Source organism: Rhipicephalus microplus, chromosome 6, assembly GCF_043290135.1.
Source record: "Rhipicephalus microplus isolate Deutch F79 chromosome 6, USDA_Rmic, whole genome shotgun sequence".
Taxonomy (NCBI): domain Eukaryota; kingdom Metazoa; phylum Arthropoda; class Arachnida; order Ixodida; family Ixodidae; genus Rhipicephalus; species Rhipicephalus microplus.
In genome coordinates this window covers 172097105-172124810 of record NC_134705.1, presented here as the reverse complement: position 1 = coordinate 172124810, position 27706 = coordinate 172097105, and the positions used below count along the sequence as shown (strand labels likewise).

At 44.8% G+C, this 27706-nt stretch overlaps 3 protein-coding genes across 4 annotated transcripts; 2 read left to right on the top strand and 1 right to left on the bottom strand.

Annotated features, from left to right (window-relative positions):
* Positions 1–134: 134 nt before the first annotated feature.
* On the bottom strand, positions 135–4162 carry mRpL22 (mitochondrial ribosomal protein L22). Of its 2 annotated transcripts, none has more exons than XM_075867007.1 (3): positions 4006–4162; positions 2513–3054; positions 135–320 (listed from the first exon to the last, which is right to left on the bottom strand). In XM_075867007.1, exons 2-3 carry the CDS (start codon positions 3010–3012, stop codon positions 185–187), a joined length of 636 nt encoding a protein of 211 aa, XP_075723122.1. In that variant the 5' UTR covers positions 3013–3054; positions 4006–4162; the 3' UTR covers positions 135–184. The 2 variants fall into 2 exon arrangements, with proteins under 2 accessions (XP_075723122.1, XP_037274492.1); XM_037418595.2 differs by having other exon boundaries at positions 3775–4130.
* A 2090-nt stretch (positions 4163–6252) lies between these two features.
* Brms1 (breast cancer metastasis-suppressor 1-like protein) lies at positions 6253–23727 on the top strand. The gene is made up of 9 exons (XM_037418597.2): positions 6253–6674; positions 10464–10554; positions 12701–12828; positions 13502–13581; positions 13953–14049; positions 14434–14526; positions 16702–16766; positions 17589–17619; positions 23309–23727. Exons 1-9 carry the CDS (start codon positions 6548–6550, stop codon positions 23317–23319), a joined length of 723 nt encoding a protein of 240 aa, XP_037274494.1. The 5' UTR covers positions 6253–6547; the 3' UTR covers positions 23320–23727.
* A 2120-nt stretch (positions 23728–25847) lies between these two features.
* Positions 25848–27141, top strand: LOC119167159 (alpha-ketoglutarate-dependent dioxygenase alkB homolog 4). The gene has a single exon (XM_037418599.2). The coding sequence runs from the start codon at positions 25984–25986 to the stop codon at positions 26947–26949; it is 966 nt and encodes a 321-aa protein (XP_037274496.2). The 5' UTR covers positions 25848–25983; the 3' UTR covers positions 26950–27141.
* Positions 27142–27706: the final 565 nt, after the last annotated feature.

Sequence of the window (27706 nt, the reverse complement as noted above, 5' to 3'; positions counted from 1 at the left end):
GCTCATAGCAGTCATTGTACTAAAGATTGCAATCTGCAAGTGCTGTACATTCACTGCAATAAAAAGGAACACTGTCACACTGGTAGCTCAGCACGCTGAAGTGCAGCGCTGCTCAAGCCCACACGGACTTGTAATAAATCGAGAAAGATGTCATTTTAATTCTACTATTATCCTGGCAGTCGAGTTAGGTTCCATACTTGACTCTCCTGTCTCTCAATTCTTGGATGAACTCTTCCAACTTCTGTTGCGGTGTCAATGGAGGGTCGTAGTAATGCTCCGGCGGTGGCCCTTCAACGAGTCGAACGAAATAGTGACAGTACCTGCAAGGACGTCGCTGCACTTAGAAAAAAAGCATAAAATTCAGACTGGAATGGTGAATAAAAAATACCACATGTAATGCAGTCCAGCAATGACCTGCTGAAATTGCACGTATCCATACACATGACGGCAGAAAAAGAACCCGAGGAGGTGGCCTTTGAAGTTTCCAGTTCATGTAGTAATTGCAAAAAAACTAAGGAAGGCAACGAGACAACTTGTTGCCAGAGGGAGTCAAACTCGACACTTGTGCTTTGCACATGCAGTGCAGTTGTAGTTCACTGTGTCCTGTTCACTTTTCATTCCCATAATTCTAATGACTACAATTCAACTACCAGCAACATATAATGTCCTATACATTTTTGTTAACATCATCTGTTGCCCTTTTAACTGTGTCTAAAAAAATAGCCCCCTCAATCAATTTGCTATTGGCTTGACTTGCAGCATCTAATATGGTGGTTTTGGGACGTTAAACCCCACATATCATTCCCGTGCTTCACTATTGCACAAAGTGTGGTGCCACCAGCCCGCGAAAGGAGGCTTGACTGAGTCGCATGAAATCTAACTAGGCTACCTCAATTGACTGTGCAACTGCTGAATGCTTAGCAGTTTTAACTTGATTCTAATGCATGCCGTTTCATTTCATGCAGTTAAAAACTGCTGTCTGGCACACCATATTAGATGGCCATAAAGTACAGACTATCGCCTCCTTTATTAAAATGCCTCAGGAATGGCTCATGCTCCCAGCAAAGTATGCCTACCTTCAGTTTTGAACAAGCGCTGCGCGGTGGCGCTGGCAATCGACACTATCATCACTGTGTGTTTTACTTGTGGCCCATAGGGGCGCTTCAGTCTGGAGTTATTAGAGATCTGCAACTATACACGACCATTTCAGAGGCTGTGCAAAATGTCAAGTTGCTGCACCGTTCGCCACAGATGGCGCTAGTGACTGACACTAATAAAAAAAGAGGGAAAGAGTGTGGTAGCTGTTTTTTTTTTTTTTTTTTTCTCATGCGACTGGCATCTAGTCTGGGAGGCATTATACAGACATGACTGGTCTGATTGCCAGACCAATGGCGAACAAAATCAAGACAGTGGTACATGCTGCAATGAGATACCACAGGCATTTACGAAGTGTTGGGAATTGCCATAAACAGGAATGACTGGGTCAAAATATTCAATGCTGGTTTTCATGAACAGCTACACTACTCGGCTAAGTACCTTGTGCGGCGAGAAAAAAAGTACATTGACAAACACTACAGCTCGTAGTTTTCAGCAAATAATAATTCACCGCAAAACAGACAGAGTGCAATGAACTTGCCCAAGAGAAATTTCAATCCAATTCATTCTGAAATGTCAACACCTTAATAGCTGTGTGTGCATGTCGCTGGTCACAAGTGCTGCATACAGTTGACTGTTGAAGAACTGAGTGCTGCAAGCTGAAGTGGTCAGCATTGCAACAGCTGTAAAAAAAATCACGAAAATACTTTCTGTAGAATTGCATTTTAAGAAGGTGTGGGATGAAGTACAGTTGAACCTGGATACATTGTATTTGAAAGAAACCTATGAACAAGTACAAGCTCTGCCCTCAAACTGCAGCATGCCTGCCATTCAATAGTGAAAGAGATGTGCTTTGCAGTTTCCATCCTAACCATAAGTACTTGTTCTCTGTTAACGTTACTACTACACATATCGGCAATTAAAACTATGCTGTCCGTGCTTACCGTACGGACAGTATATCAGTACTCACCGTACGGAAAGTAAACTATCCATTAGGCTGAGCAGTGATGTTGAAATCTTTGCTTAAATTTCACTGAAAATTCCAGTTTTCAACCAAAAACCAGCAACATAATCTTGGCTGAAATTTCCCATTAAGTTTTAGACCGAAAACCAGCAACATCATGTCTGTAAGGGGACAGCACCTACCTCATTTACGTAATAGGTGCTTGCCGTCACATGAATGAGCACGTGCTATTGGATGCAGCATCTAAGCGAATTCCCGGTTAGTGGAAGTGTGACAGTTGTGGGCGAAGCTTACATTTATTCTTGAGTTGCAACTGATTAGAGGTTATTCGATACGCATGCAAGGTGACTTCACAACTGTTCACTATGCACAATAATTCGTTATATCCGGGTTCAACTGCATCACAAATGAAAACCGGGTCAGAGAGGCATTAAGAAAGCAAGAAGCTCGAACCTATAATGAATGATGCCCAGCTTTCCTCGCGCGTGCCTCCGAATGCCCTTGATGGTGACCGCCTTGCCGCAGAAGGACTCGCCGACCCAGAGGTTGGACTTGAACTCGACGTTGTGGTCCCGGACGGCCATCTCCTGCGCCTCCTTGAGAACCTCGATGACGATCTTGGCTCCCTTCCTGTGAACGAAGGTGAGCTGCTTGATCGCCTCGTCCACGCTCATGCCGCGTATCATCTGCGCGATGGGCAGCATCTTCTTGGGCGAGTAGCGGATCTGGTTTCGGTAGTGGACCACCCAGGCCTGGTTGCGCGGCTGGCCGGGCTCCTGAGGAGGCTCGATCTCGTCGTTCTTCTTGGGCCACCTTTCGGGTGCCGGCATGAACCAGTCTTCCTGGAGCTTGTGCAAGGTCGCCGCCACGCTGAAGTTGTTGGCGAGAAGCGTCGGTGCCAAAGTGGGAGAGACGAGCGCTCTGCGCAGCGCCTGTCGGCACAGCGCGAACATGGTCGCCTTCGGGACGCGGGGGTGTCAGGCCTCAGACGAAACCTGCGGTGAAACGTCGACGTCAGACGGCCACTAATAACATGAAACAAAAATTTTACGCAGCATTGATTCGTAATTGCCTAGGTTAACATAACCGAAATATGAATGATGTAAACTCATAAGCTCAGTTTAAACCACAATTCAGAGTAATGATGCATCCATCCATCACAAAAAAATCACGGCAAGGTAAGAAAAGCTGTGCTCTAACCGTGGCTCTAACCTAACCTGCAATAATCGACTCGTGTCAAACGAAATTGATACACGTGCCACTTATATGACTGTCAGTGCCCCGCCACGGTGGTCTAGTGGCTAAGGTACTCGGCTGCTGACCCGCAGGTCGCGGGTTCAAATCCCGGCTGTGGCGGCTGCATTTCCGATGGATGCGGAAATGTTGTAGGCCCGTGTACTCAGATTTGGGTGCACGTTAAAGAACCCCAGGTGGTCAAAATTTCCGGAGCCCTCCACTACGGCGTCTCTCATAATCAAAATGGTGGTTTTGGGACGTTAAACCCCACATATCAATATATGACTGTCAGTTCGCTACGTAGCACACACTTTTGGTTCCATTACAACATCGTGGCAATACGAAGTTGAGCTGTTTTAGCAAGCTACACCTTCCGCTATGGCAAGAGAACCGCTGATACTGCAGATGCAAGCATATAAATTCTGCGACCGAACGGTACACGCTCCGAGGCGCGTGAACCGAGACGATGTAGAGCTAACCGTTTCACGCACGTCCAAGTCACACATGCCGCTGAGAATGCACACCGTTGCCGGAGCGTAACAGCCGTTCATTGAGCGCTTAGACGAGACAGATCACGAAACCGGGCTCCTTCGGTCGTCAATGTGACCGACCACAACCGCCCGTGTTGTTCAACTGCGCGATTGCTCCCGTCCTACTTAAAGCGAAATGCGTAGTTTACACACTTCTCACGTCTTCCCCTCCGCACTCACTTTTTTAAATGCGTGAAAGGCTACAGCACGAAGAACTGAAGCGCTCACGATCTTCTCATGATCACGCTCATGAGATTTTTTCGCTGTGGGCCACCATGTTTGTTTGATATGGTTTAGCTACAGTGTACTAGAACAGAGGCAGTGTGCTCACTGCCCTATCCTTGCGGCGCTCCGCCGTAGCGCACTCTGTGTCGACTTCCACGATGCCCACTAGGGGCGCTGACGCTTGACGCACCTGAAAAACTTCTCTTGGTTCGTGTTGGCGGACGGGGCTGGTTCGCTCAGTTCAGTTTGATTGGATCAACGTGGGTACCCCGTGTGCGTGTTCTGTGCTTTATGCTTGGATCATTGTGTAGTATGTGTTCGTGAAGATGCCTAACCGCCGTCGAAATTACTGTTTTGCGCCCGGTTGTCGAACCGGGTACAGTCATGTGCAGGATGCAACACAGGCGTCTTTGTTCAGCGTCCCGCGTGATGAAGAACGGCGGAAGGAGTGGGAAAGAAATCTCCACCGTGCAGATAAGAAACTGGATGAGTTTTCTGCGGTCTGCGAACTGCATTTCTAACCGAGGTTCGTTATCGAGGAGTTCGTGCACCATATAGATGGCAAAGAGGTACGCATTCCTCGTGATAAACCGATGCTGTCGGAAAACTCCGTCCCCACGATTCTTCCAAATTTGGCGCAGTACCTCACGAAGAAGATGCCAAAACTGAGAGCCAAAAGGAAGATGTGCGAAAATAACCATGCAGCCGCAAAGAAAAAGAGCCGAAGTGCTCTCGAGACTGACTGTACTGAATTTCCACGGGCTGCTATTGGTGATTCAGGGGAGGACTGCGACTTCACACAGGATGACGTTCCAGCGGAGCCCGAGCATTGCTTGTCGTTTTGTTATTGTTTAAAGACTCCTTCCAAGTAATGGTGCATATCAATGTGTAAATGTCTCAATTTGCCATTATTCAGCCTTTTTTTTACCCTAATATTTCTTGTGCAAATTCTTTCATCACTTATTTGTAAATAAACATTATTTCATCAATTTACATGGATTTTTATCATTTCTTTTTAATTTGCTACGTCATTAACTTGATGGATACACGAAATATAAAAATTCAGAGGCAATGAATGGAATGGACTCTGACAGTGAAGGACAGGAGCGGGTGTAAATCAATGAAAGAGGTCTCCGTCCTGCAGGACCTAACAGGCTGTTGATAATAATGATGCTACGTCTTGTTTACAGCAAGAATCACGCCACACACCAATCATCACCTAAAGTCTCGAAGCAGCGATGCTAGAATGTTAAACGTCGTGCGTGGTTGTCATGGTGGTTAAAGTTTGGGTTTAGGGCGCGCATTCCTGCAGCAGGCACGTAATCAAGAAAAACCCGGCGTGGAGGCTGTCTAAGGCGTTGTACTGTTCAACCCAAGGACGTGTGTTCGATCCTAGCTGCGGTGGCTGTTCTCCTGACGGAGGAGAAAAACGAAACAATCCGTGTGTCGGCATTTCGGCTGACGTTAAAAATTCTAAAGGGATCTAAATTAACCTGCAGCCCTCCGCTATGGCGCACCTCATAGCGAAAGTGTGGCTTCGGCCCGTTAAACTCCAAAATTTTAATTCTGACATTGCGAGAAAAAAAGTGCGTAGTGTTTTTCGCACCTCGGAACCGCAGTCGACATGACCGCTGCATTAGCGAAACCACTTTGAACATTTAAACGGCCGGAAAATAATACAATGTCAGTTGCTTCACGCCCTGCACACTGATAAGATGCCCCAAAAGAAGTGTCGTGCATTGCATGTCGCGAACGTTGCATAATTTCTGGCATTTCAACAATTGCGCTGTGGCTCTCTACTTCGGCGCGCAAAGGAGTTTCAGGTGACACTGCGAACCGCGCCGCCTCTTGGCGTCGACACGAAGTGGGTCACCCACCGCCGCCTGTGAGCACACTGCCTCTATTCTAGTACACTGTAGGTTTAGCGCAACGTTACGTTGGGTTTAGCGCTGCTTTCTTACTCGCCGCAACTCCGTAGCAATAAAACTACTTTTAAAACTACTTTCACTACTTTCAACTACTTTCAATATTACAGCTTTAAATTGTATCTTTATTTTTGTCAATAATATTTTAAATTTGTTGAATTGTTTTTGAAAAACCTAATACTTATGCTTTAAACACTTTTTTTCATCGCTTACGACTTGAGCGCTCTAAACGGAAAAGCAGGCGTTACTTTTCTTTTTCTAGTCAATCTACTTCCGCTTGTTCGTCGTTTATTTCAGCGTCTCCGGCGCGTTGCATTTTGGCGTGCTCGTGTACGCATGTTTTCCTCTTCGTCCTCGTCGCAAAACGTGCGGCGCGCGAACGCCTTTGCCCTCCCGGGTTCGTTCGAGGTCCGCCGGCAAGCAGCAGCAGCTTCGCGAGCTCACCACTACGGGTGTTTCGCTACGAAATCCGCGTTAGCCCCGGCTTTCGCGTCGGTGGCGCAGACGGCGTTCGAAGGCCGTTGACGGCGTTCTGTTGGTGTTTGTGTTTGTTCGAGGCCCCGAGCTCGAAGATGCCGAGCGTCAAGGAGTGCAACAATGACAGCGAGGGAGAAGAGATGGACCAGGAGACGCCCGAGAGCGAGAAAACGAGCAACGAGGAGTCCGATTCCTCCTCCGGATCTGAAGATGACAGCTCGGGTGAGTTGGGGGGGTTCCCGCGCGACTTGAAAAACTCCCGGTCAGCTGGTGGCTTTGAAAAGGGCGGCAGCGTTCTTGGGAAATGTGGAAAACCGAACGCCTCTTAGGGAGACCGTGCGTACTGTCGCCGTCGTCAAATGATCTTCATTTGTCACAACTCGTGAACGTAGCGCCGATGCCCGACCCTTCAACACAGGGACGGGTTTGTCAGTCGCCGTTCGATTGCCTTCGAAAATTGACCTAGTCGAAAAGCTTTAACGATTCACTATTCGATGCAGAAAAATTCCTTAACTTACCTGATGTCCTAGGTGTAAACATTTGTGTCCGGTTCAGTTGCATATTTCGTGTTTGTTTATATTCTCGTAACTAATATTTAATGTGAAAACTATTGACGCGACTGTGTCAGCAAAGTCGCGTTAGCACAACCAGGCGCACCTTACCGTAACATAGGCATTCTTTGTAATGTGTCGAATCCCCGCTATCGAATAAGGTTATTAACCGACTAGGCAAGCAACAAACTTTGTTGATCTAGCAGTCAGTAAAGAGCAGATTTATGCCTCGCAATCTCGGACTTGATGACAGAAAAAACGAGCGGAGGCGTTATTCACTTCCTAGTTTACCAGCGTTGCTGTCGCGCGGTTCGTGTCAAACCGCGATTTGTAATCCCTCGATCGCGATTGGTTTAAGTTACCATGGACTGAGGAAAGAAGCCAGTCGGAAACTTTTTATTGAAAAGCAGAGAATTCAGCCGGTATATGCAAATTGCTGACTTGTTACTGTGCGTGGGGAAGAGGATTGGGGAAAAAGTAGGGACAGCGAGAGAGAGAAGGAAATGACAAGATGTGAAGATGAAATAAAAAATAAGAAAAAAATAGGCCTAGTCGTTTGTCTATTGGGTAGGGACATACGTTGATAGTCTCTCATTCCATGGTTTTAAAGTAGAGCCAATTGGAGTGGACATTTTCAAACGCGTTCGGTTGGGATCCAATTTAGCAGTCTTAAATGGCCCCGTTACTGTGCAACAGATCCCCTCAGCCAATAACAACAGACATTTTCAATGTCAGCGGAAATAGATAAAAATCCTGGGCAGTGATTGGCTTCCTTACTCAGCATAAACGAAGTGGACAAGTCGGGATCGAGAAAGTCAGCCCGGAGTAAAGCGATTGCAATAGAAGGTTACAGTGGCTCAATAAAGAGAAGTCCTCAATGAAGCAGAAGGAAAGATAAGGGAATCTTTTTGAAATGGCTCTGTTTGTTTGACACAGTCAACTTAATCAATTGTTCTATTTCACTGTAGTGTTGTGATAATGACATAAATTTAATTAACCTGGACAATAAAAAATACCCTCTCAGTCAATCAAATCTGAACCCACAACCTTCAAATTACATGTCTGATCCTCTACAAATCTAGCTATGAAGAGAGGTACTTTATCGATCACTTTGCTGCGTATTTCTGTGTGTGTAATCACAGAAAATGTTGGCCAGCGCCACTCATAGCCAGGAGGTGGCATTTACTAAACCCCGAGTTTTGGGGTAAAACATTGCTCTTTCCTGGAGAGTTAAACAACTGATGCACCATCACTTGTTTAACTCGCCAGGAAATAGTGATGCTTCTGGTCCACATTGACCCAAGAGCTGGTGTGCCCAGTTTCAAGCCTGGCAAATACATTGCAGATCGCAGGAATATCAACACAGTTGCCCAACAGTCGGTACATTGCACATCGTGACTGCTTAGTCACGTTGTCGGACATAGCAGTACGAGTTTATAAGAAAGCAAAACGCGTGATGATTCGATTTGACCAGCACTTAGCGCATATGGCTTTCTTTTGAACATTATGGTTATAGGGATTAGGGTGAAACACCGTTGCATAGTCATGTAGAAGACAACAAAGCTACTGAGAGTAAGTGCTTGCTCGTTTAAGTAAAAGCTGATGTCTATGTTTAGCACAAAACCAACTCGGGAAAGAATTCGGGGCAGCATGCACACAAGTCTTATTCAAATGTCGTTCGGGCATTACTCAGTACAGAATAGTATGTTTACCAGAACTTGGTACAGCTTTTGTCTAACCCTGACTTGGACCTTATCTGTGAAGCTCATACCACAACGCTGACAAACTGATGTGCAAGATGGTGAGATGTACACTACGGAAGTGGTATTGGAATAATATTAACTATTTTTATGTCCTCGTTGAAGCGCAGATTATTGTTTCAGGTACATATTATTCACTCATGAAAGAGTTCATGTAACCAATTGTAACCAATTAGCAGAATGTTATATGGGCTATTTTTGTATAAATTGGAAGAGATAAGAGTGATTTTATGTAACCTTGTGGTGCTTTTTCTGAGAAATGTTCTGAATCGTAGCAACACAATCCCTGATTGATAAAAGGGCCTAAGTTAAGCTGGCAGATTGTAAACTTTTAGCCCATGCAGCACTTTTGAAGATGCATTGCAGTGACTTCGGTTTTCTAGTGCAGTGTCTATCTTTTTGTTATCCGTGCATCTTGCTTTATAGCATTCTGCTGCAAGTGTTCAGATCCTTACTTGATTAGAAGAGTTTGCGTAAGGGCTAGTTCAAACGTAATGGTAGAAAAAAAAGTCAGTGCTGCAAAGCTCACAGACGTTTTATTGAATCAGTTGTTCGGTGCGCTTCGTGTATAGTGGTTCTTATCTGCCATGTTTACAGGTTTCAAGCGGGTTTTTTAAACCCATGAAAACCCTCGAATTCGAAAAGTTTGTTTTCAAGGCCTTGAAAGTGCTGGAATTTTTGAAAGTCCTTGAAAATCCTTGAATTTCCTTTTTTCTAAAACATTGTCGCACATTTCACAGTCCATTATTTGCGATGCCGTAAATGTAGTAGGTGGCATAAGTCATGTGCTCATCACAATAGAATTGAGAAGATCAATAGCTCCTGTGACATACGGACACCATGCATTTTAATTGTAATGATGTTTGCAATTTTACGTCCCAAAAGCAAGAGATGATTTGAGAGACATCACACTGGAAGGCTTCGGAAACTTCGACCATGTGGATGTTACCCCAGTGCGGCGGACAACACTGTGCATGTTTGGAAACTGTCAAAAAGCAGGAGCAAATGAGGGAAAAAAATGTTGCTTTGAGGAGGAGGTCAAAACTTGTACAAAAAAGAAAATGAAACAAGAAATAACTGTTAACGAATTAACAGCTGCATCAGGCTCATATGCACGAGAGGCAGAGTCAACTATAGTGACCTGACATGCAACATCAAGTAAAACAGCCTCATGAACACTGCCAACACTAAGCAGCAAAAGATAGTAGACATTGATATGAAAATTCAGGAAAAGCAGCAAGGAGTGGCATATTAAACAGTTTCTTAGTTTTGCCTACCTTGTGTTTGCATCATTGCATACCGAAAAAAGTAGTTTGGATGTTGTGTCTTAAAGCAAATATCCACGTAACTCGAAGAAACTATAATTGAAAGTTGTCTAGAAAGAAGACGTTATCGGAGCCATGTTTCCGATGTTTTCTCTAACGTTGTCACCCTTTTTTGGTGAATTCTAGTGATTTCAAGCCTCCATATTCCCCTGAAGGTGTGTCAATTTGGTTTGTAACAGACAATGCGGTCCTTGAAAATTCACACACATAGCCTTGAAAGTCTTTGGAAACCCTTGAAATTTTGTCATGTAAACGAGCATGAACCTTTTGTTTGCAAACCTTGCAGCGCTGCCTTTTTAGTGCATTACTTCATTACTTGGGCAGTGTTTTCGTGCTGTTTTGGTACAGTTGTTCATTTAAAATGAATTCCTGCAGAGATGGACGAGGAAGATTGCGAGAGGAGGCGAACGGAGTGCATTGACGACATGGCTGACCTCGAGCGACAGTTCATGCACCTCAAGGAACAGTAAGTGTACCTAAAGTGTTCTCACTTCATTTCAAGGTCTTTTTTCCCCGGAACAAAGCTAGTCAACGAAGGACCCCAACCGCACCTACAAGATCTCTGGTGGTGTGAAACTTATTGTCGGACACTCATCAGTTATAACAAGTGTGAGGGCTCATCCACACTGGACACTGTCGGCATTCATTCGACCATGTTGGTCACAGAAAATAAAACAGTTGCTTTGGTCAAGATGTGTGGCTGGAGTCGCAAAGATAGCGAAACCGATCTGATGCTGGAGAACAAGGTGTCTGCTTGTTTTACGACGTGATGGCGGAGAAGGAGACGTTAGCATCGCAACCACGACCCATCTCGGTGCAGTGAGGGACAGTTCTCGCCAGCCGATGCGAATCAGCAGATGCGATGCGCCAGCCGATGCGAATCATCGCATCGGTCCCGCCAGCCGATGCGATGCCCTGAGTCAATTCGTGATTGCCCATTTCAAATGCTCGTGCGACACCTCCAAGTGGCCAGTGAAAAACGAGTGCCAAGACACCCCACTTCAGCTTCTCTAAGAGTTTGAGGGACTCGACCTCACATCACTCCGTCACAAAGAAATTCCGATATGGAAGATTCTGCTAGCCCCTGACACAAGCGCAAGTGCGCTGGGAATGCACTTTAGAGTGTCGACGACACCACCCAGTTGAAACCATGCCAGATAGATATCCCTTTATGTGTTTGGAGGGGCCGTACCCTGCCCCTAGTGAAAGTACGTAGTCACTTGGGATAGCACCCATCCTGTGGGAAAAGGCAGCATGGGACCCCCATAACGAAACATAAGGTCATCATCTTTGTATTTTATCAGTCCTAAAACGTTCCCTGATCCAGTGGCGTAGGAACTACATGATTTATTGGAAGTGTATTCAGCCCCAACAGACTCTACCAGACTCTTACTGCTGACGGGTATCCTGTAAGGGTAGTTAACATCTGCATCTTGTCGAGTACATAGTTGTCTAAGTTATTGCCTGCGTTAACGTTGGTCGAAAAAGGGGTGTTTAAGGCTTGAGTTTGGGCAGTGTCTAAATGTTTTCTTGATTAGAGAAGTGGAAAGCATGTGCTATTAAAGTAGAGTACTTAGACAAGATTAAAGAACGGCTAAACTACACATTCGCCATCTTTTTTTTTTTTTAGCCGATGATGTGCAGGGAAGTCCTCGGTGCTTGCCTGTAATGCCAGTTCTAGGAATGGGCAATTAGTAAGTGTCCGGCTCAAAGCGAAGAATGAATTCTTCGAATAATATTGAATCAAACAGTTTAAATAGTACATGTCACATATAAAAAAAAAACTAGCATTTTTATCCCAACTCCTGGCCCAAATAACTTGCACAGTACATTTAAGAATCGAAACTAGCCATGTGTGAATGTCACTTTTTTTAGTTTGAACGGATGTTGAAGCAACTTTGAATACTGGAAAGATTTGTATAGCCGTAAAGTGGTAGTTATACTGGTAAAATATGTTACATTCTAAAAATTACTATACTTAATGCATGTAAGCCTTTGGAACACACTTTTAAACCTAATTGTAATTGAAGTGACCATAATATGTGCATTTAACCTTGAATTCTGGCAATGGGGACTTTTCTTGAATATGTGGCTTTGCGGCCTAGCATGACTGCGCTGTTGGGAAACCACCTTTACTAGGGGGATTGTATGCACTTAAATATGCGCTTCTTTGTTTGGAACAATCTAAATTTGTGTCAAATTGAATTTAAATATTGTAATATTTGTTCAAATATTCGAAGTACTCGAATATTCACCCATCCCTCCCTTGTGAGTTCTCGCCACCAATTCTCCTTTGATACTTTTGTACAGTGAGATCTCTAATTCTGAGACGGGTCAAAACACTCTAATGCATCGGTTATCGTACCATTCATGCATGAACGTTTTGTGATACGTCTGTGGGGATTCAGTGGAATATATAGGGAATCCTCATATACTCCGTTAAATTATACATAAATCATATGAACTTACACATCCATATGGAACGTTTCGATGGGGATATGTGTGGTTCTGGGTTGAAAGCCACAAGCTAACAACTGCCAACACTGGTTTTGGGGCGGCCTGCATCTTGCTTGCATTCACACGTGAGTACGCACTGATTTCTTTCTGTGCAGGCTCTACCTCGAGCGAGCAAACCAAGTCGAAGCGAAACTTGAAGAGGTAAAACTGGGCCGCGCACCTGAATACCTGCAGCCGCTTGAAGACCTCCAGGACAACATGAGGATACGGATAGAGGTCGCAGGTGCATATCCCTCCATGCATTTTGCCGCATATCTTGCAATTGTACTTGCTTTGCTGTGCGCACTACCACTACTGTGCATGGGGTTGGGCTGGTCGGCAAAGATTCATTGTAAAAAAGGTGAGTCGTGTGAACACGGATACAAGAGAATACAACCGGACAATACAAGACACGGATATTTGGATCGTCCACTCCTCTAGTGTCCGTGTTTACGTGCCTCTCACGGTCAATCTGAGACACCATAAGCAAGCTTCGATCCTGCATACGATGAGTCTGTGACGGCATTGCATTTAAAGAAAGGCCACATTTGGCATACAGCACGGGCATAGGACTACTTGTGCGCACCACGCTGTTAAGCAACACTGTTAAGGACGCATGGTACACAGCATGGGAGGACTTGAAAGTGAAAGGCATGGTCATCATCACCAAAGATGATCATATTGATCATAATGATGGTCACCTTTGTATTTATGAAAGGACGAGGCTGATGACGGCACCAGATAGCTTGTCTTCCAGTGGTCTTAGGCAAATGCATGAAAGATACTGCGTGTCTTCTTTTTTAGATGTTGTTCAAAGTTAGACAAAGTAGCCTGTAATAATGCAGCTACTTGTAAAGCTACTTGTATTGTCTCTTGCATTTGGCAAAGTTGAGCTATTGAATATTTTGTTTCCGCAGGTATTCTGAAGGAAATGAAGTTGAGAAACATCAAGCGAAAGTATGAAGCTGAAGAAATCGCGGCATTTCAAAATTTTGAGGTGAGACTTTATTTCCTAACAGACCCCTTACAAAACCACCACGGTGGTCAAGTGGCTAAGGCACTCAGCTGCTTACCTGCAGGTCACGGGATTAAATCCTGGCCACGGTGGCCACATTTTTTGTGAAGGTGAAAATGCTTGAGGCTTGTGTAATTAGATAGGTGCACATTAAAGAAACCCGTGGCTGATATTTTAGGAGCCTTTCACTACGGCGTCCCTCATAATTTATTTATCTTGAATGCCTTTTTTATTTATTTTATTTATTTATTTTGAATTACGGTATTGCTACGTTGAACCCAGGTTATTATATTACCTAATTGGCAGTGAGTTTGCCGTTTGTGAAGCCTAACTTTAGAAATTGAATGTTTCAGAGCGAACGAGCTTTGTTGCAAGACTCCATCCGGTGCGAGCTCGAGGAGAAAATCAGGCGGCTTGAGGAAGACCGCAACAGCATTGACATCACTTCAGGTAAGCGCTCATCGTCATCATGAGCCTGAATATCCTCATTGTAGGAAAAGCCTTGCTAATGCTTTTTTTATGGTAGGTCTTTTTTTTTTTTCTTTTTTACGTTCAGTTGTTATTTTTCACTCCAGCATCCGACTGTCGCATGTGTTCAACATGTATTTATTAATAACTTCTTTTTCCTTTTTAATACCATATTCACCCCTGAGTGTATGGAAATGGATAAGCCTCATTTTTAATGAAGTCATTGAACAAATGCATTCTAAAAAATTGGGAGGTCGGCCATAGTTTGTGGCACGTTGGGTGTAATCAATGGAAGGTCTCATTTGATCCATATCTTGAGTACGATGGTGCAAGGTTGAAAATTGACAAGCGCTTCTAATCTTGCAGATTTGTGGAGCGAGCAGGTCACCCACAAGAAGAGCCGGCGCAAGACTGATTCGATGACGACCGACCGGCGGAAGAAGCCCGTCACCGTCTCTGATATCCTTTGCGCTTTTAAACATTTTTGTGGATTTCAATGATGCGCTTTGAAACTCCACGTGTAATTTAGTTGTAGAATGAAACAGTTACGTAACCTGTTGCTTGTGACTGCTGGGATGCAAGGCTCTAATGCCCATGCCAGATTTGTGAGATTAGTGTCATTTAATGTGCTACGTGTGCAACGAAAGCAGCTGCAGCGAATGTTGTAACCTTGTTTTATCATCTTAAAGGGGCCTTGCAACACTTTTTGAGCACGGTCACAAAATGCTGCCAATCGGTAGCCAAAGGCGAGGCTCCCGAGAACACACAAGCCAAACACAACAGCGCAGTGCGCAACATAGAATTTACAATTAATTCTCGAAGCCAGCTTAAAATCTCTCTCTCTTCTTTCTACAAATGCTGCCCGAATTTCCTAAATTTCTGCAACATATAACCACGTCCGTGAGATGCCTCGGCATGCCCACATTCACACTCACTCGCGATCACACCGAGAGTAAGCCGCTCATTTGAATAAAAAAAGAAAGGAGAGTTTCGAGGTAATAACGCATGCTGACACAGGAACGCGTCTTCCTGCAGTCTTGTCAGCGCGCTTGCCGAGACGAAAGGAGAGAGAAGGCATTTCAATCGTGTGACGAATACTACGTATAACTCCCCTCATACTTGAAGAATTGTGAAAAAAATTTATGCCGGGGTCCACGAGGACGTCAGTGACAAATTCCCGTCACGGATATGACTTTGTGAAATTAACACGACCAAATGAGAAAGAAAAAACATTCAAGAAAAAGTTCCCCCACCGGGCGTCGAACCTCTGACTTATTGGAATACGTCGAAACGTGCCCGGCGCTCTACTGACTGAGCTATCAAGCCAATCCTTGGTCTTCGTGCGAACGCGCTTCATATATTTCACACATTCTTTCTCACTCCGTGCTATCTGTTGGCGAAGCGGGGCGGTGTCGCCGTCTGTGAGTGCTTAAGAGAAGTTATGCGGCATGACGCAGTTGAAGCAAGGCATCCGAGATTGCGCGTCGATGCGCAGTCTTGGAGGGCATGGTTCAAACGTCTCAATAGAAGTGAAAAACCGCGAACGAACTAGCATCGGAGAGTGTTTTTTGCCTGTTACTTCGTGTTAGCGCATGACAGCTCATTGTTTAAGTTGTGCAGCTTCTACATGCACCAGCGATGATTCACTGCCGACAACTTCAAGTGGTGGCTTGTTTAATAAAAATGCTGCAGTAAGGATTTTAGTTAGGCAACAATGTCAAGTGATGCCTCGTAGGTGTCTCAAAGCAACACTTCTGTTTTAATTGCACTTTTATCTTCCTTTAATTTTATGTGTGTTACACTTCATTTAAACACTGCCAGTAGTGCCCCCTTCGGCTACTTTATCCCTTGGCGTTGTGCAGTTGTACTACAAAGGTTGCGTCTTGCGGTTGCCCACTGCCTTGGTCATAGTGGGCACATTGACATCTATAATATCCCTGTCACACGTGGCAACTCAAGTGTTCTTTGAGCGAGTGTACTTACGCTCGCAAAGTGTCATTTTGGAGGTTTGCTGCTACACGAGAAAGAGGAGTGTGCTTTGGAAACGATGGCAGTGGCTATTGGCGGACACGTAGCGCAACATATATTTGTTATTTTTGCGCCTGTGTCTCATCGTCGAACCACGTTGTCTTCATGGAAGTAGCAGCTGTGGCACACGTCATCGCAATTGACGAGAACGACTCACCTACACATGTGCAAGTGTGCCTGGAAGTAAAAATCTTGATGGACCTGGCTGTAAACGGCTCGAAGCAGAGTAGCGAGTTTTTCTTGTTGGTTTATGACTTGTGTTAATACATAGCACTGGTTTAAAAATAGTATGAGCGCCGTTTTAGGCAACAGCATATTTCTGTGCAAGCCACTGGTACTGCGGCTACACACTTCGCCGGCAAGTGTACCTTGCCGCAAGTGACGCTAAACTTGCTCGTGTGACAGCGCACGAATGATACTCTCGGCGAAGTGTACTCCCTCAAAGGGCATTCAAGTTGCCACGTGTGATGGGGGTAGAATTCGTTTTGCTAGGTCTGTGTGGTAGTGGTGAAGGAGCCATTGTATTGCAGCAGACAAGGCTAGTTGAATGACGGCTTGCAACACATCTGTGCTTCCCTGCTTTTTCCCTTGACCTTCTCCATCCACGACCCTACATTGTGTACATGCTGCGGGAAAACGAGATTCTCGAAGACTGGACGGCCATAAGGAAAGTGAGTGCACCTCCCATTTAGGCGACAATATTTTAAGGCACTGAATATTCTATCGCAACAAAAGTAGTGGCATATTATGTTAATATATGTGTTTTTGTTGTAATTTAACTCAATTTTAATAAGATGTCTATTTGAAAGTGCTTCGTGTGTTTTATGCATTAATAGAATAAAACCTGAGGCTAAAAATATGGGTGTTTCATTTTCGGTTACACCCGTTCCGAGCTAAAAAAATTGATCCTTTTGATGCGGTTTGCAGAAAGCAGCTAGTTGAATGGCTCATCAGACTTTGGTAGTGCATGCAGCGAAGTGATTATATGCAATGGTACAAAGCCAATTAAAGATACGTGAAAATACACTCATTAAGTTGAAAGTTGAGTTCATTCAAACCTCATTTTATTTTACTCTCTCTTAGCCACTAAATGCAGCTAGCAAAAACGAGTTGTGTATGCAAGTTTGTACAACACATTTAAAAGGGTCAGATTGCTTTGTGGTGCTCTTTTTTTATATAGCAGAGCTACTGTGTGAGCTTCAGGCAAATCTGCTACGAAATTCATTCTTGAGCGAAAATTAACTTTTGCATTGAGTGCATTTAGTGAGTAGACTGTACAAAAAATGTTTTTGCCAACGACGCTATGCATTGGAAACAACTTGAACTTAAAGTTTGTTTTTGATGAAAATAAGCAAAAGAAGTGCCATGAAACATGGTGGCTGCACTAAGAAAGGCAAGGATGTAAAGTGTGGAGGGAAGTAATTTCACTTGTACATTTGTTGATATTAATTTGCTCATTTGTTCATTAATTATTCACTCTCTCCATTTTGTAGGCATTGAAGACGGCGAGGCAGAAGAATGATTGTAAGTGTCCTTATAATGTACTATTCTGTTGCACGTTGAGTAGTACCATTTGATGCATGTACAATCGGTGCACTGTTAAATAATTGTATATTCTCAATTGCAACATTTGCTGTACTGCTTTTATCCCCATATAGAAAACCTGCCTCTACCCCCTTTCACAGAAAATTTTTGAGGTGTAATGAAGTAGATAACGTGTGTTGAAATGAGACATATGAGCTCCATCACCTTTAGAGTTCCCGAAGCCTAAAATCCCGAGAGAAACACTGAAAAAAAAAAAAAAAACAGAGTATAGGATTTACTGATACAATACGACTGCCATACTTTATAATATATGAGATTCCGTCGCTTAAGTATTGTATGGAAGAACTAGCCAACATTGAGCATCATTTAGTCAATACCCATCACTTAGCCGACGCAAGCAAACATTAACTAAGTGCTAGTTCAGGTAGAGGTGTGTGCGGTAAGCCAGATGGCAGGTTTTGTGGCAACTGTAGAGACTTACTCTCATTCAGCTTAGATCGTTCTTTGGTATACTTGTGACGTAGCCGAGCATTGATTGGCCATTAATAAATAAATACTACGACCCTTCGAAAGAATGTGCCCACAATTGTGCGCACCAAGTTTAAAAATGAAAAGTTGTGACCAGTCATGAGCATGATGACATTTCTTCTTTCGTGTCATACCCTTATTGCCATATCAACTTTTGCAAGAGCAGAATCACACAGTGCTCTCTTATATAAATAGGTCAACAAGATAAGTAAAGTTCACCGACTCTTGTAAATTTCTTCCTGCTTAGGGCTCCATTCGTACTCTCCATAATTTCGCTCAAAAGAATTCGTTACAATTTATACTCGCTAAAGTCGAGTTCAGCTGCATTGATTCAGACTCGCTTTCCAAGGGCCCACCCAGACACAAGACTCCCAATAATTCTGCGCAAGTGGCTCACTAACGTCTACCATCATTGTACTGAGGCACGGGCTTTGACTTTAATATCCACTAATTAATCTTTAGAACAAGTAGGAAAAAAGCCGGGGACACTGTAAGAAACAGACTTAGACTTGTTCAAGCATGACTTTCAACAAACCGTCTCAGATTAAAATTTTTTAAAATCCATCTTGGATAGAGGCTTAGTGGAGACTTGTATATCGGTCTGAGCAACACTGCCAGCCCGTGTTCTCATGTTGACCAATACAGGCTCTCCATGAATACTTACTCGTGTAGAGCATGTGTTGGTCGACATTTTAGCATGTTTGTCTCATAACGTAAGGTGCATGTATCCATATCCAATTGTCCCTTACTAAAAGCTTGTCTCTTTATATTTTAGAGCGACGTGGTGAGTGTTTGGTGATTTGCGATGTCACGCCGCTATGCTTTTTTTATCCAGTATGTAAGGACTGAAACGCATCTGTCCAATATATTTCTAATCTCGCTTTCCCCGATGTCTGGCTCTGAGGTTATGTTCTCGGTGATCTCTGATCATGACTAAACTTCCATGTGAGGTGAATTCTCAAGTGATAATGGGCATCCTCAACACGGTTGTTTGATTTCGCCGTTGTTTTAAACGCCTCTTATCAAGGGAGCACCTACTGCGAGTTTTTCAGCAAATATATATATATATATATATATATATATATATATATATATATATATATATATATATATATATATATATATATATATATATATATATATATATTATTAGGGAAGGAAGTGTATACTTAAGGGCTCGTTTTTCTGTGTTTTGAAAGTCGCAAGTTCGGTTCCTGCTCACGGCAAGTTTTCTTTTCACCCACTTTTCTTTCTTCACATTTACATTACAATTGAGTCTAATAACTTCCCCTATACATTCCTTCGCATTACTGTCTGTTTGATCTCATTATATATATATATATATATATATATATATATATATATATATATATATATATATATATATATATATATATATATATATATATATATATGTGTGTGTGTGTGTGTGTGTGTGTGTGTGTGTGTGTGTGTGTGTGTGTGTGTGTGTGTGTGTGTGTGTGTGTGTGTGTGTGTGTGTGTGTGGCTCATACCTGGCTCATACCCCATGTTTATTCCATCTTACTTCTTCCTCATCTTCTACCAATCATCGCTTCATACGTCACAGGATTCCCCCTCCTCCCGAAAGAAGGCATGGATTACGAACGAGAAGTAGTAAACAAGGAGAGATTGAAAAGTCACAAATGTCAAAATTTATAATCGGTTCTATGCTTCAGGGGAGTTCCGTAAACTTTCAAAGACTTCAGGAGATAGTGCAGCAGTTCAGTTTACGCAGGAGTTCTGGTTGGCGAGGCTGACTGTGGCGTTCTGGAGAAGATAACCGCGTCCTGCACAACTGCACTGACCATGACACGGCTTCAGCAGCTGCGAAGAACCAACGAGGCTGGACGTCCTTGTAGAATTTGAAGGTCGGACGTCGTAGGCGCCGAGTTTTCTGCCACGGGTGCTGTATTCTTTGTCGTGGCTGAGACAGAAGCATTGCTTCAGGATTGCGTTCGCGAGATCCGAAGTTGATGATACGATGTCTGTGTACCTGCAATTTGCAAATGGTAACGTTCAGTCTCTTTCGTGGTTTTCTGTGGTGGTATCTCCATCGGTAGGATTGTACATGAAGCCTTGATATCTCGTACAGAAGACTTCCTTGACGTTTCCTTCTACGAATATGGCTCAGATGTTGACTTGGTCTTTCCTTTAGTTGGTGTCGTTTCTGACGACCATCCTTAAGCCACAGATCTGCTTGTGATCTCATTTTAGTTCGTCGTTGTGCTTGATGTAACTGCCATAGTTTCCGGAGTTCTTTAAGTTCTTGATGGCTCTGCTGATGTTGCGGAATCTTACGAGGTGGTACTCCTTTAGTAACACGAGCCTGCTTTTTCTTCATAGTTGATGTGACTAGTAGATAGTTGGTAGTCGTTGGGTTGTCGCGATTCTCGAAAGAAAATAAAGGTGGTGCACTAGAATCGACAGGGAGGTCTTTGGAGGCTCTTGCAACGCCGTTCTTAATAGACGCTTCTGGTACAGGGCAGTGCTTGAGAGTTGATTCTTCCGAGCCTACTGTGTTCATTGAACCTTTAGGTGGCTGGGAACTCGACGGCGACACTGACAAACGCTTGATTTGGTCGGATTTTGCTTGGGATTGTTTCTTTGTCTGCGCAACTTTGCAGGTTGACTGTTCTGATGCATGAATATGGACGGTAGACCCTGGGCTTGGCTGAGTATATTCTGAGTTCCTCAGCTGTATACCAATTGTAGCGAGCGTGTGGGGATGGCATTGTGAATAACTGAAGAGCAAAGTGACGGAAAACCAGGTAGTGGGCCAAGTGTACGATGAGGGGAGTACAGTGCACTGGATGGTTCGGTAACACGAGTCCTATGGTGCAGTAATGATGTAGAGGTCAATTGTCGTGCCGTAGCAAAACAAGGTGGAAGATTAACTCTTCGTGGAAATAGACCTTGATGTCTTTCAGTGAGCAGATGTTTGAATAGGTCTTGTCGGAATGGGAATGGCCGACTCGATTTGGCTGTTTTAGTGCTTGAAGACTGCTGGTGGTTGTGACCACTGAGATCGATTGCCTTCAGATCACGGGTTGTAAGTGAATTTCATCGTAATCTTTAAATGGAATGATCATTTCTTCTTTGATTTTTTGCCATGATTTGTCGTTTTCAAATATGTCGGTGAGGTAAAATTTGAAAGCCTCACCGGAGACGTAGTCGGTAAAGTTGATGACCATCTCCCGTTCCGACCATGATGCAGCGGTGTACTTGGGGATGGGAAGGTCGGTCGATGATTCTGTCATGGTGCTGGTCGCTGTGTGCGGCTAGGAGATGATTCCGTAGTCGATGTATGGTCAGGGCGTCTTGTGGAGAACTGCGTCGATGATGAGACACTGATGAGGTGGCTGGGAGGTCCTCATCCTGCCGACTCGTGTGATGCTATGATAAATAGGTGACGTCGCCTGGCTGCTCATACCCCATGTTTATTCCATCTTACTTCTTTATCTTCTACCAACCATCGCTTCATACATCACATATATATATGCAGAAAAGTTTTAAATAGAATTCTTGCAAAATGGGACATATTTTCGTGGTTCTTTCAGGTTCTATTAACAAGCATTTACTTTAGTATGTCCTTTTATGCATGGATAAAAAAATGAACAATGCAGTGAGGCACTTGTACGATCAATTTTGCACTAGAGTTATGAATTTTAAGCTGCATTAACTAAGTTTTTAAATAGCAAATCTGTTTGCAGTTTCTTATTAGAACCTGTACTGTGCCAGTTTCCTACTCTAGCTGTGCATTGAATCGCAATGATGTAGGAACGATGCCACAGTGCGAGTTCACAGCGCTCGCCTTGCGAGTGCCGTGAGCTCACTTTGTGAGTTGTCCATTGATTGCCTGAGTTCGCTTCTGCAGTCTGTTTGCAAAGGCAGCACATGCAGCCACAGTGGCTTGCCGGTCCATGCTGGTTTTCGTTACTCGTCGGTAGTGTCGGTGCCGTGAAACTTTGACCAGCATTTCAGAAAGCCTGCAAGTGTCGCACATTTCTTTGTAATCTTCTGGTAGTGTTCTTGCTTTCTACATTTAAACATACGTAATCGCTCATGAAACTGTGCATTGTGTAGATATCTTTGTACTGAACTCCGGTTTTTAGACATTCATGTCTTAAAGGGATCCTGAAACACTGCTCGAACATAGTCAGAAAATGCTGCTGATTGGTACTCGAAGCTGCTGCGAACATGTGTTAAATATTGCAGCTCGGTGGGTGGCAAGGAAATTACAATGCAATGTCAATATTTCTCACCCATATCTCGGCAAAGGATGTCATACACCCAAAAGTACATGGACACGGCCATTGGTTGATGAGAGCATCGCGGGCTAGTTGCTGCTAGCGGCGTTGGTTGATGCGACTTTTGTGGTGTGGGTGCGATGTGTCCACGCCGTATCCTACAACAGTGCACTCATGATGGCACTGGAAAAAAAATCGCAGCATATCCACGGAGTGAATGGTGATTGGTGGGGCGAAGCCTTCGTCCGCCCATTTGTCCATGCATCCATCCGTGTGACCGTCCGTGCGTCCCTCTATGTGTGCATTCTTTCGTCTGTCTGTGCATCTGTCCGTCTATCTGTATGTCTGTCCGTCTCTCTAGTGAACACTTAAAGTACAGCCATCTCAGATCTTTTCATCATGTATTCATCATACACAAGTGCCACCATCCAGTGGACATTTTAAGGACCGCTTTTTTGGGTATGTGCCACCGGAGGCTACCTACACCATAGGAGGATGGACAGACCCGCACCCTAAGGAGCTTCGCCCCAAAGAGTGCTTTACCGTACTATGGCATGTGCTGTCTTACGGTCGTCATCCCCGCTTTGGTGTACAGCTTTCAGGGCATCGGCTGGAATGGAAGAAGAGAGAAAGCGTCTAAAGCGTGCGACAAACCTTTGTAAATATGCTCATGCGTGGTTAGTTGTGAAATTGTCTGCAGCAGTCATTTTATTCGTGGGGCAATCAACTCCGATGGTGAGGTAATTTGATGATTACTTTAAAAAGTTTTGCAGGGCTGCTTTAAGCGGTTGCCGTAGGAGCATAGGGAAAAGATGCATTGTTTATGACATTTTGAAGTGAACTGGCTTGATATTTTCGTTTGCTTCTTGCAGTGCTTGTGTGACCAACAACTGCCTTTGGAACATTGAAACAACGCCTCGGGATGTTCGTATTGTACATAGAAATCTGGACGTTTTGTGACGGCTCAAGTCATCAGGCCCGCAGGAGCTCAGGGACGCATCTCGTTTCCGAATGAGCATTTATCACTGTACAGGGCTTTCAGCCTGGATGCTTTTGTTTTTCAATTTGTGTCTTTTGGGCTGCATGGCTTTTGCATTTTTTTAGTACAGTTCTTAAGACGTGTGAAGTACTTAAACTGCCCTGCTTTGTCATGCCACGAACCCGCATGGCCCAGCAATTTTCGAGCCATTTCATGGACTGTTGGTGTGCAGCTTGAAAGCCTTTTTTTTTTTTAATAAACGCTGCTTGCACATCATGTTGACTTGTAAATAAACATTGTTTACCAACAACATATAGATGTGCCTTACTTTTGTGCCTGCTACAGCAAGAAACAACTTTGAGAGTCTTGTGTGTCACATTTGTCACATGTAAGTATTTGGAATGAAGACGGACCATTTGTTGAATTTTGAAATACATATACACTATGGAACTCTTTACAGGAACACATTCAACCATGAAGTATGGCTTGTTGAAGGAGACTTCTGTGCTTTCCTGTGTATACATTTTTTTTTTACAACTTCAAGCTTATGCCCAACCTTGCCTGTTAAAATGAATATGCAATATACTAGCATTATGCACTATGAAAGAGTTATGGAGACCTTGAACCAGGCAAAAGTAAGCAGTTACTCTTTCTAAAGGCTTTGAAAAAGACTTCTTTGTATAGTATGGGGATGTTTGTTAAAGAGCTCGTTTCCCAGGAATCTGGTGTGGTTATATGAGCGAAAAATTCTGGGTCGGAGCGGATACTGAACCAGGGTCATTGGGGTCAAAGTGGGAATCGAACCCGGGTCGTTTGTGTGTCAAGCGGTTCTTCTACGGTACGGCAACGCGTCTGCTTGTTAATACAGCGAAAAGAACTTCTCTGCTTAGAAATGCAGTGAAAGTAGCTTTCATGCTTTACTAACGTGCGGGTCCTGTATACATGCTTCACAATGCGACATGAAATATTGCAGTAACAATGCGTGGTAGGGGTGTCAGAACATGCGATTACCATAATGGCTTTGTGGTTTAAAGCCAGCCACCCACTACAGAAGGAACACACGCTACTGCGCCTATTTCACGTCGAGTTTTCCAGTCCGACTGCAGCGCCAGAATGCATAGCCTAGCGGATAAAAAAAGCAACCTTGAGACGGCCTCGGTGAGGATGGAACGCGACACGCGCGTCTCGCGCCCTGCATCTGTCGGCGGATTGCGGCCGGTATACATGGGGGACGCGCGCACGCGTCTATTTTCTGCGTGCCCCTAACGGCGAATGTCAAAGACTTTGAGACGGACCAGTGTGAGCAACGCAGCTCCCTCTGGTCAGTTTGAACAGGTTTCATGCACGGCAAGGTTCCATTTGGCGTTGCATAAGTGGTTGCCAGACTGGAAGGGTGGTTGTTGCCAGACTGCTGCTAAATATGGCAGAAAAATTTTTTTTTTGTAGTTGTGGCTTCTCCGCAAGAGTTTGGTGCTATCCGCGGTGCACTTCTTCGGTGCGGAGCCTAGCAGAAGTCGAGCGCGGTGCTGCTGTGCAATTAAGAGGCCGTTTCAATTCCGTTTTAATTAACGGAAGGAACCGAGCCTAGCAGAAGTCGAGCGCGGTGCTGCCGTGCAATTAAGATGCCGTTTCAATTCCGTTTTATTTAACGGAAGGAACCGAGCCTAGCAGAAGTCGAGCGCGGTGCTGCCGTGCAATTAAGATGCCGTTTCAATTCCGTTTTATTTAACGGAAGGAACCGAGCCTAGCAGAAGTCGAGCGCGGCGCTGCTGCGCAATTAAGAGGCCGTTTTAATTAACGGAATAAACCTCCCATTACAGAAGTCGAGGCGCGTTCTCTTGCTGTGTGCGCAGCTGTGCGATTAAGATATCGCGTCTCAGTATTAGGGATTACGGGGAAAACTGATTAGAGTCGCAGGAGGGGATGCGCTGCCCCCCTTCCCCCTTACTTGTCTTTTTTTTTTCTCTCTCAGCTGATCGTGTCGCGTCGACCGCGCGCTACGACGGGGGACGCTACGCTTCCGCGGATAGCACCAAACTCTTACGAAAAAGCCACAACTACAAGAGAAAAATTTTCTGCCAAATTTAGCGGCAGTCTGGCAACAACCACCCCAAAGTCTGGCAACAAACTTATGCAACGCCAAATGGAACCTTGCCTCATGCACTAAGTGCTTGAAGTGCACACTAGGAACATGATATGGCTATCGCGGTCAACTAATATAGGCGAAGCTTTAGGGTCCTCCCATTTTTTCTAGTACTACAGAGATCTGAGCGTCCAACAGCGCGTCCAACAGCGTAGGTTCAGCCTTCTTTAATTTTCTTGGTCTTGTAGTTCTGCTGGTGCATTCGCATTGTGTTTACCTTGTTATTGTAGCAACGTTGGCGGAAACTTGTGTTGCCGTCTAGCGGCGAACATTGTAGGTAGCCCGGAAGCGGTCAATCAACATGGCGGCGCCCAGGCCTTCGCTACTGATCTACTGTTATAGTGCCTAGAATATACTGTGAAACGGCCTCAACCGTATGCTCCAGAGAACATTACCGCAATATACGTTTTTATTTCGCGTCCGCGATGGCAACCAAGTGTTCCTGCAAGGGCGTCAGAACGTGCCTCGCTTGCGAGCAAGTTAAGGAGCCCAGCAAGCACGCCATATCCAAACGAAAGGTGCGTCATCCGTTCACCTTTTGCACTGACTGCCAGCTCTGTTGGCCGGGATGGATCGACGATAGCAGCGGTGACGAGTCGACCGACAGTACTCCGGACATGCCCCCGCTCAAAGTGTCGGGCATCGAGGTCTACGAGGACTTCCTGACGCGCGAAGAAGAGTCATACCTGGTGAACGGCATCGACTCGCGCGAATGGGTCGGCTCGCAGTCGGGTCGCCTCAAGCAGGACTTCGGTCCCCGCGTCAACTTCAAGAAGAAAAGAGTCAGGGCCGGCGAGTTTGCTGGCCTGCCGGCGTACTTCACGAGCGTCGAGCGAAAGATGAACCGCTGCGCGGTCGTCTCCGACTTCGAGGCGGTCGAACTGTGCAACCTCGACTACAATCCTAAGCGCGGTTCGTGCATCGACCCTCACTACGACGACTGGTGGCTGTGGGGTCACCGGCTGGTGACCTTTAACCTCTTATCGGACACGGTGTTGACCCTGTCCCGACCTGAGCAGCACTGGATGCTCACCGACGAGGACCTGATAGATGAACCGTCGTCCCCGGCGGTCGACTACAGTCCGCAGCGCCCTTTGACGGTTGTCCACGACAGAAGTGTCTGTAAGACGTGGAGCGAGGACTTCAAGGACTCCGTGTCAACGCGGACTCCTCCGCGATTGTGCGCCGTGCAGGTGGCGCTACCGCGGCGCTCAATGCTGGTGCTGTACAGTGACGCACGCTACAAGTGGCACCACTCGATACTCAGGGAGGACGTTTCGGGTCGCCGGGTCGCCATGACGGTGCGAGAGCTGTCCGAGGAGTTTCTCGAAGGTGGCGCGTCGGCCGACGTCGGCGCTGAGTTGCTCGACATCGCAAAGTTGCGTGTGTGAACAAGTCGACTGATTGCACGAGACGTCATAGACGCCCTAGTTTTTTTTAACATTCTCGTGCTCCAATATGGCGATGTAAATGACGTCAAGGCAGCCTAATCGCGTGGCATTAAGCCCTGTGACGATTACCGTGGAACGTTGTTGCCACCTGCTCACAAATAATAAAAGATTGTGCAGATGATGTACTCACAACCTTTGAGTGACTCTACAAACGTGTCTCACCGTGTGAGTGCACCAATGGGGCTGTTTTAGTGGCGTCAATGCAAGCCATCTGCAGATTGCTTGAACTGACGTCACCAAAGCCACCATTTTGAAGCACCAGGATGGGAGGTGCGAAATTTTTGATGGGAAATTAACGTTATCAAACTATCATGTGCAAATTGCTTTGTTATTTACGCACAGAGGTGTTCCTGCCATGCTATCACATTGAAGAAGGTTAACCGTCGCTTGTTGTTTATCAAAACAGCCATTTCGGAGTGTTATTACGTTCAGAATCTGTGTCCATGAAGTCATGTGCAGGCAAACTATAAACTTTAACACACTGCATTGAAGGGCTAGTTAGTGCATCTTCATTGTCACTTTTTAGTGCAACAAAAAACATTGCAGGGTTGATAGAAGCACTGTGTCCTGTCGTTTTGTTGTGCTAAAAGTTACTATGAACCAATAGGCAGAATATGTTTGTTTTCCTTTTGGGGAGAAGCCACGCAATGAGTGTAATTGTTGGTCTTGTAGTTGAAATTGGGAATAGTAGTTACAA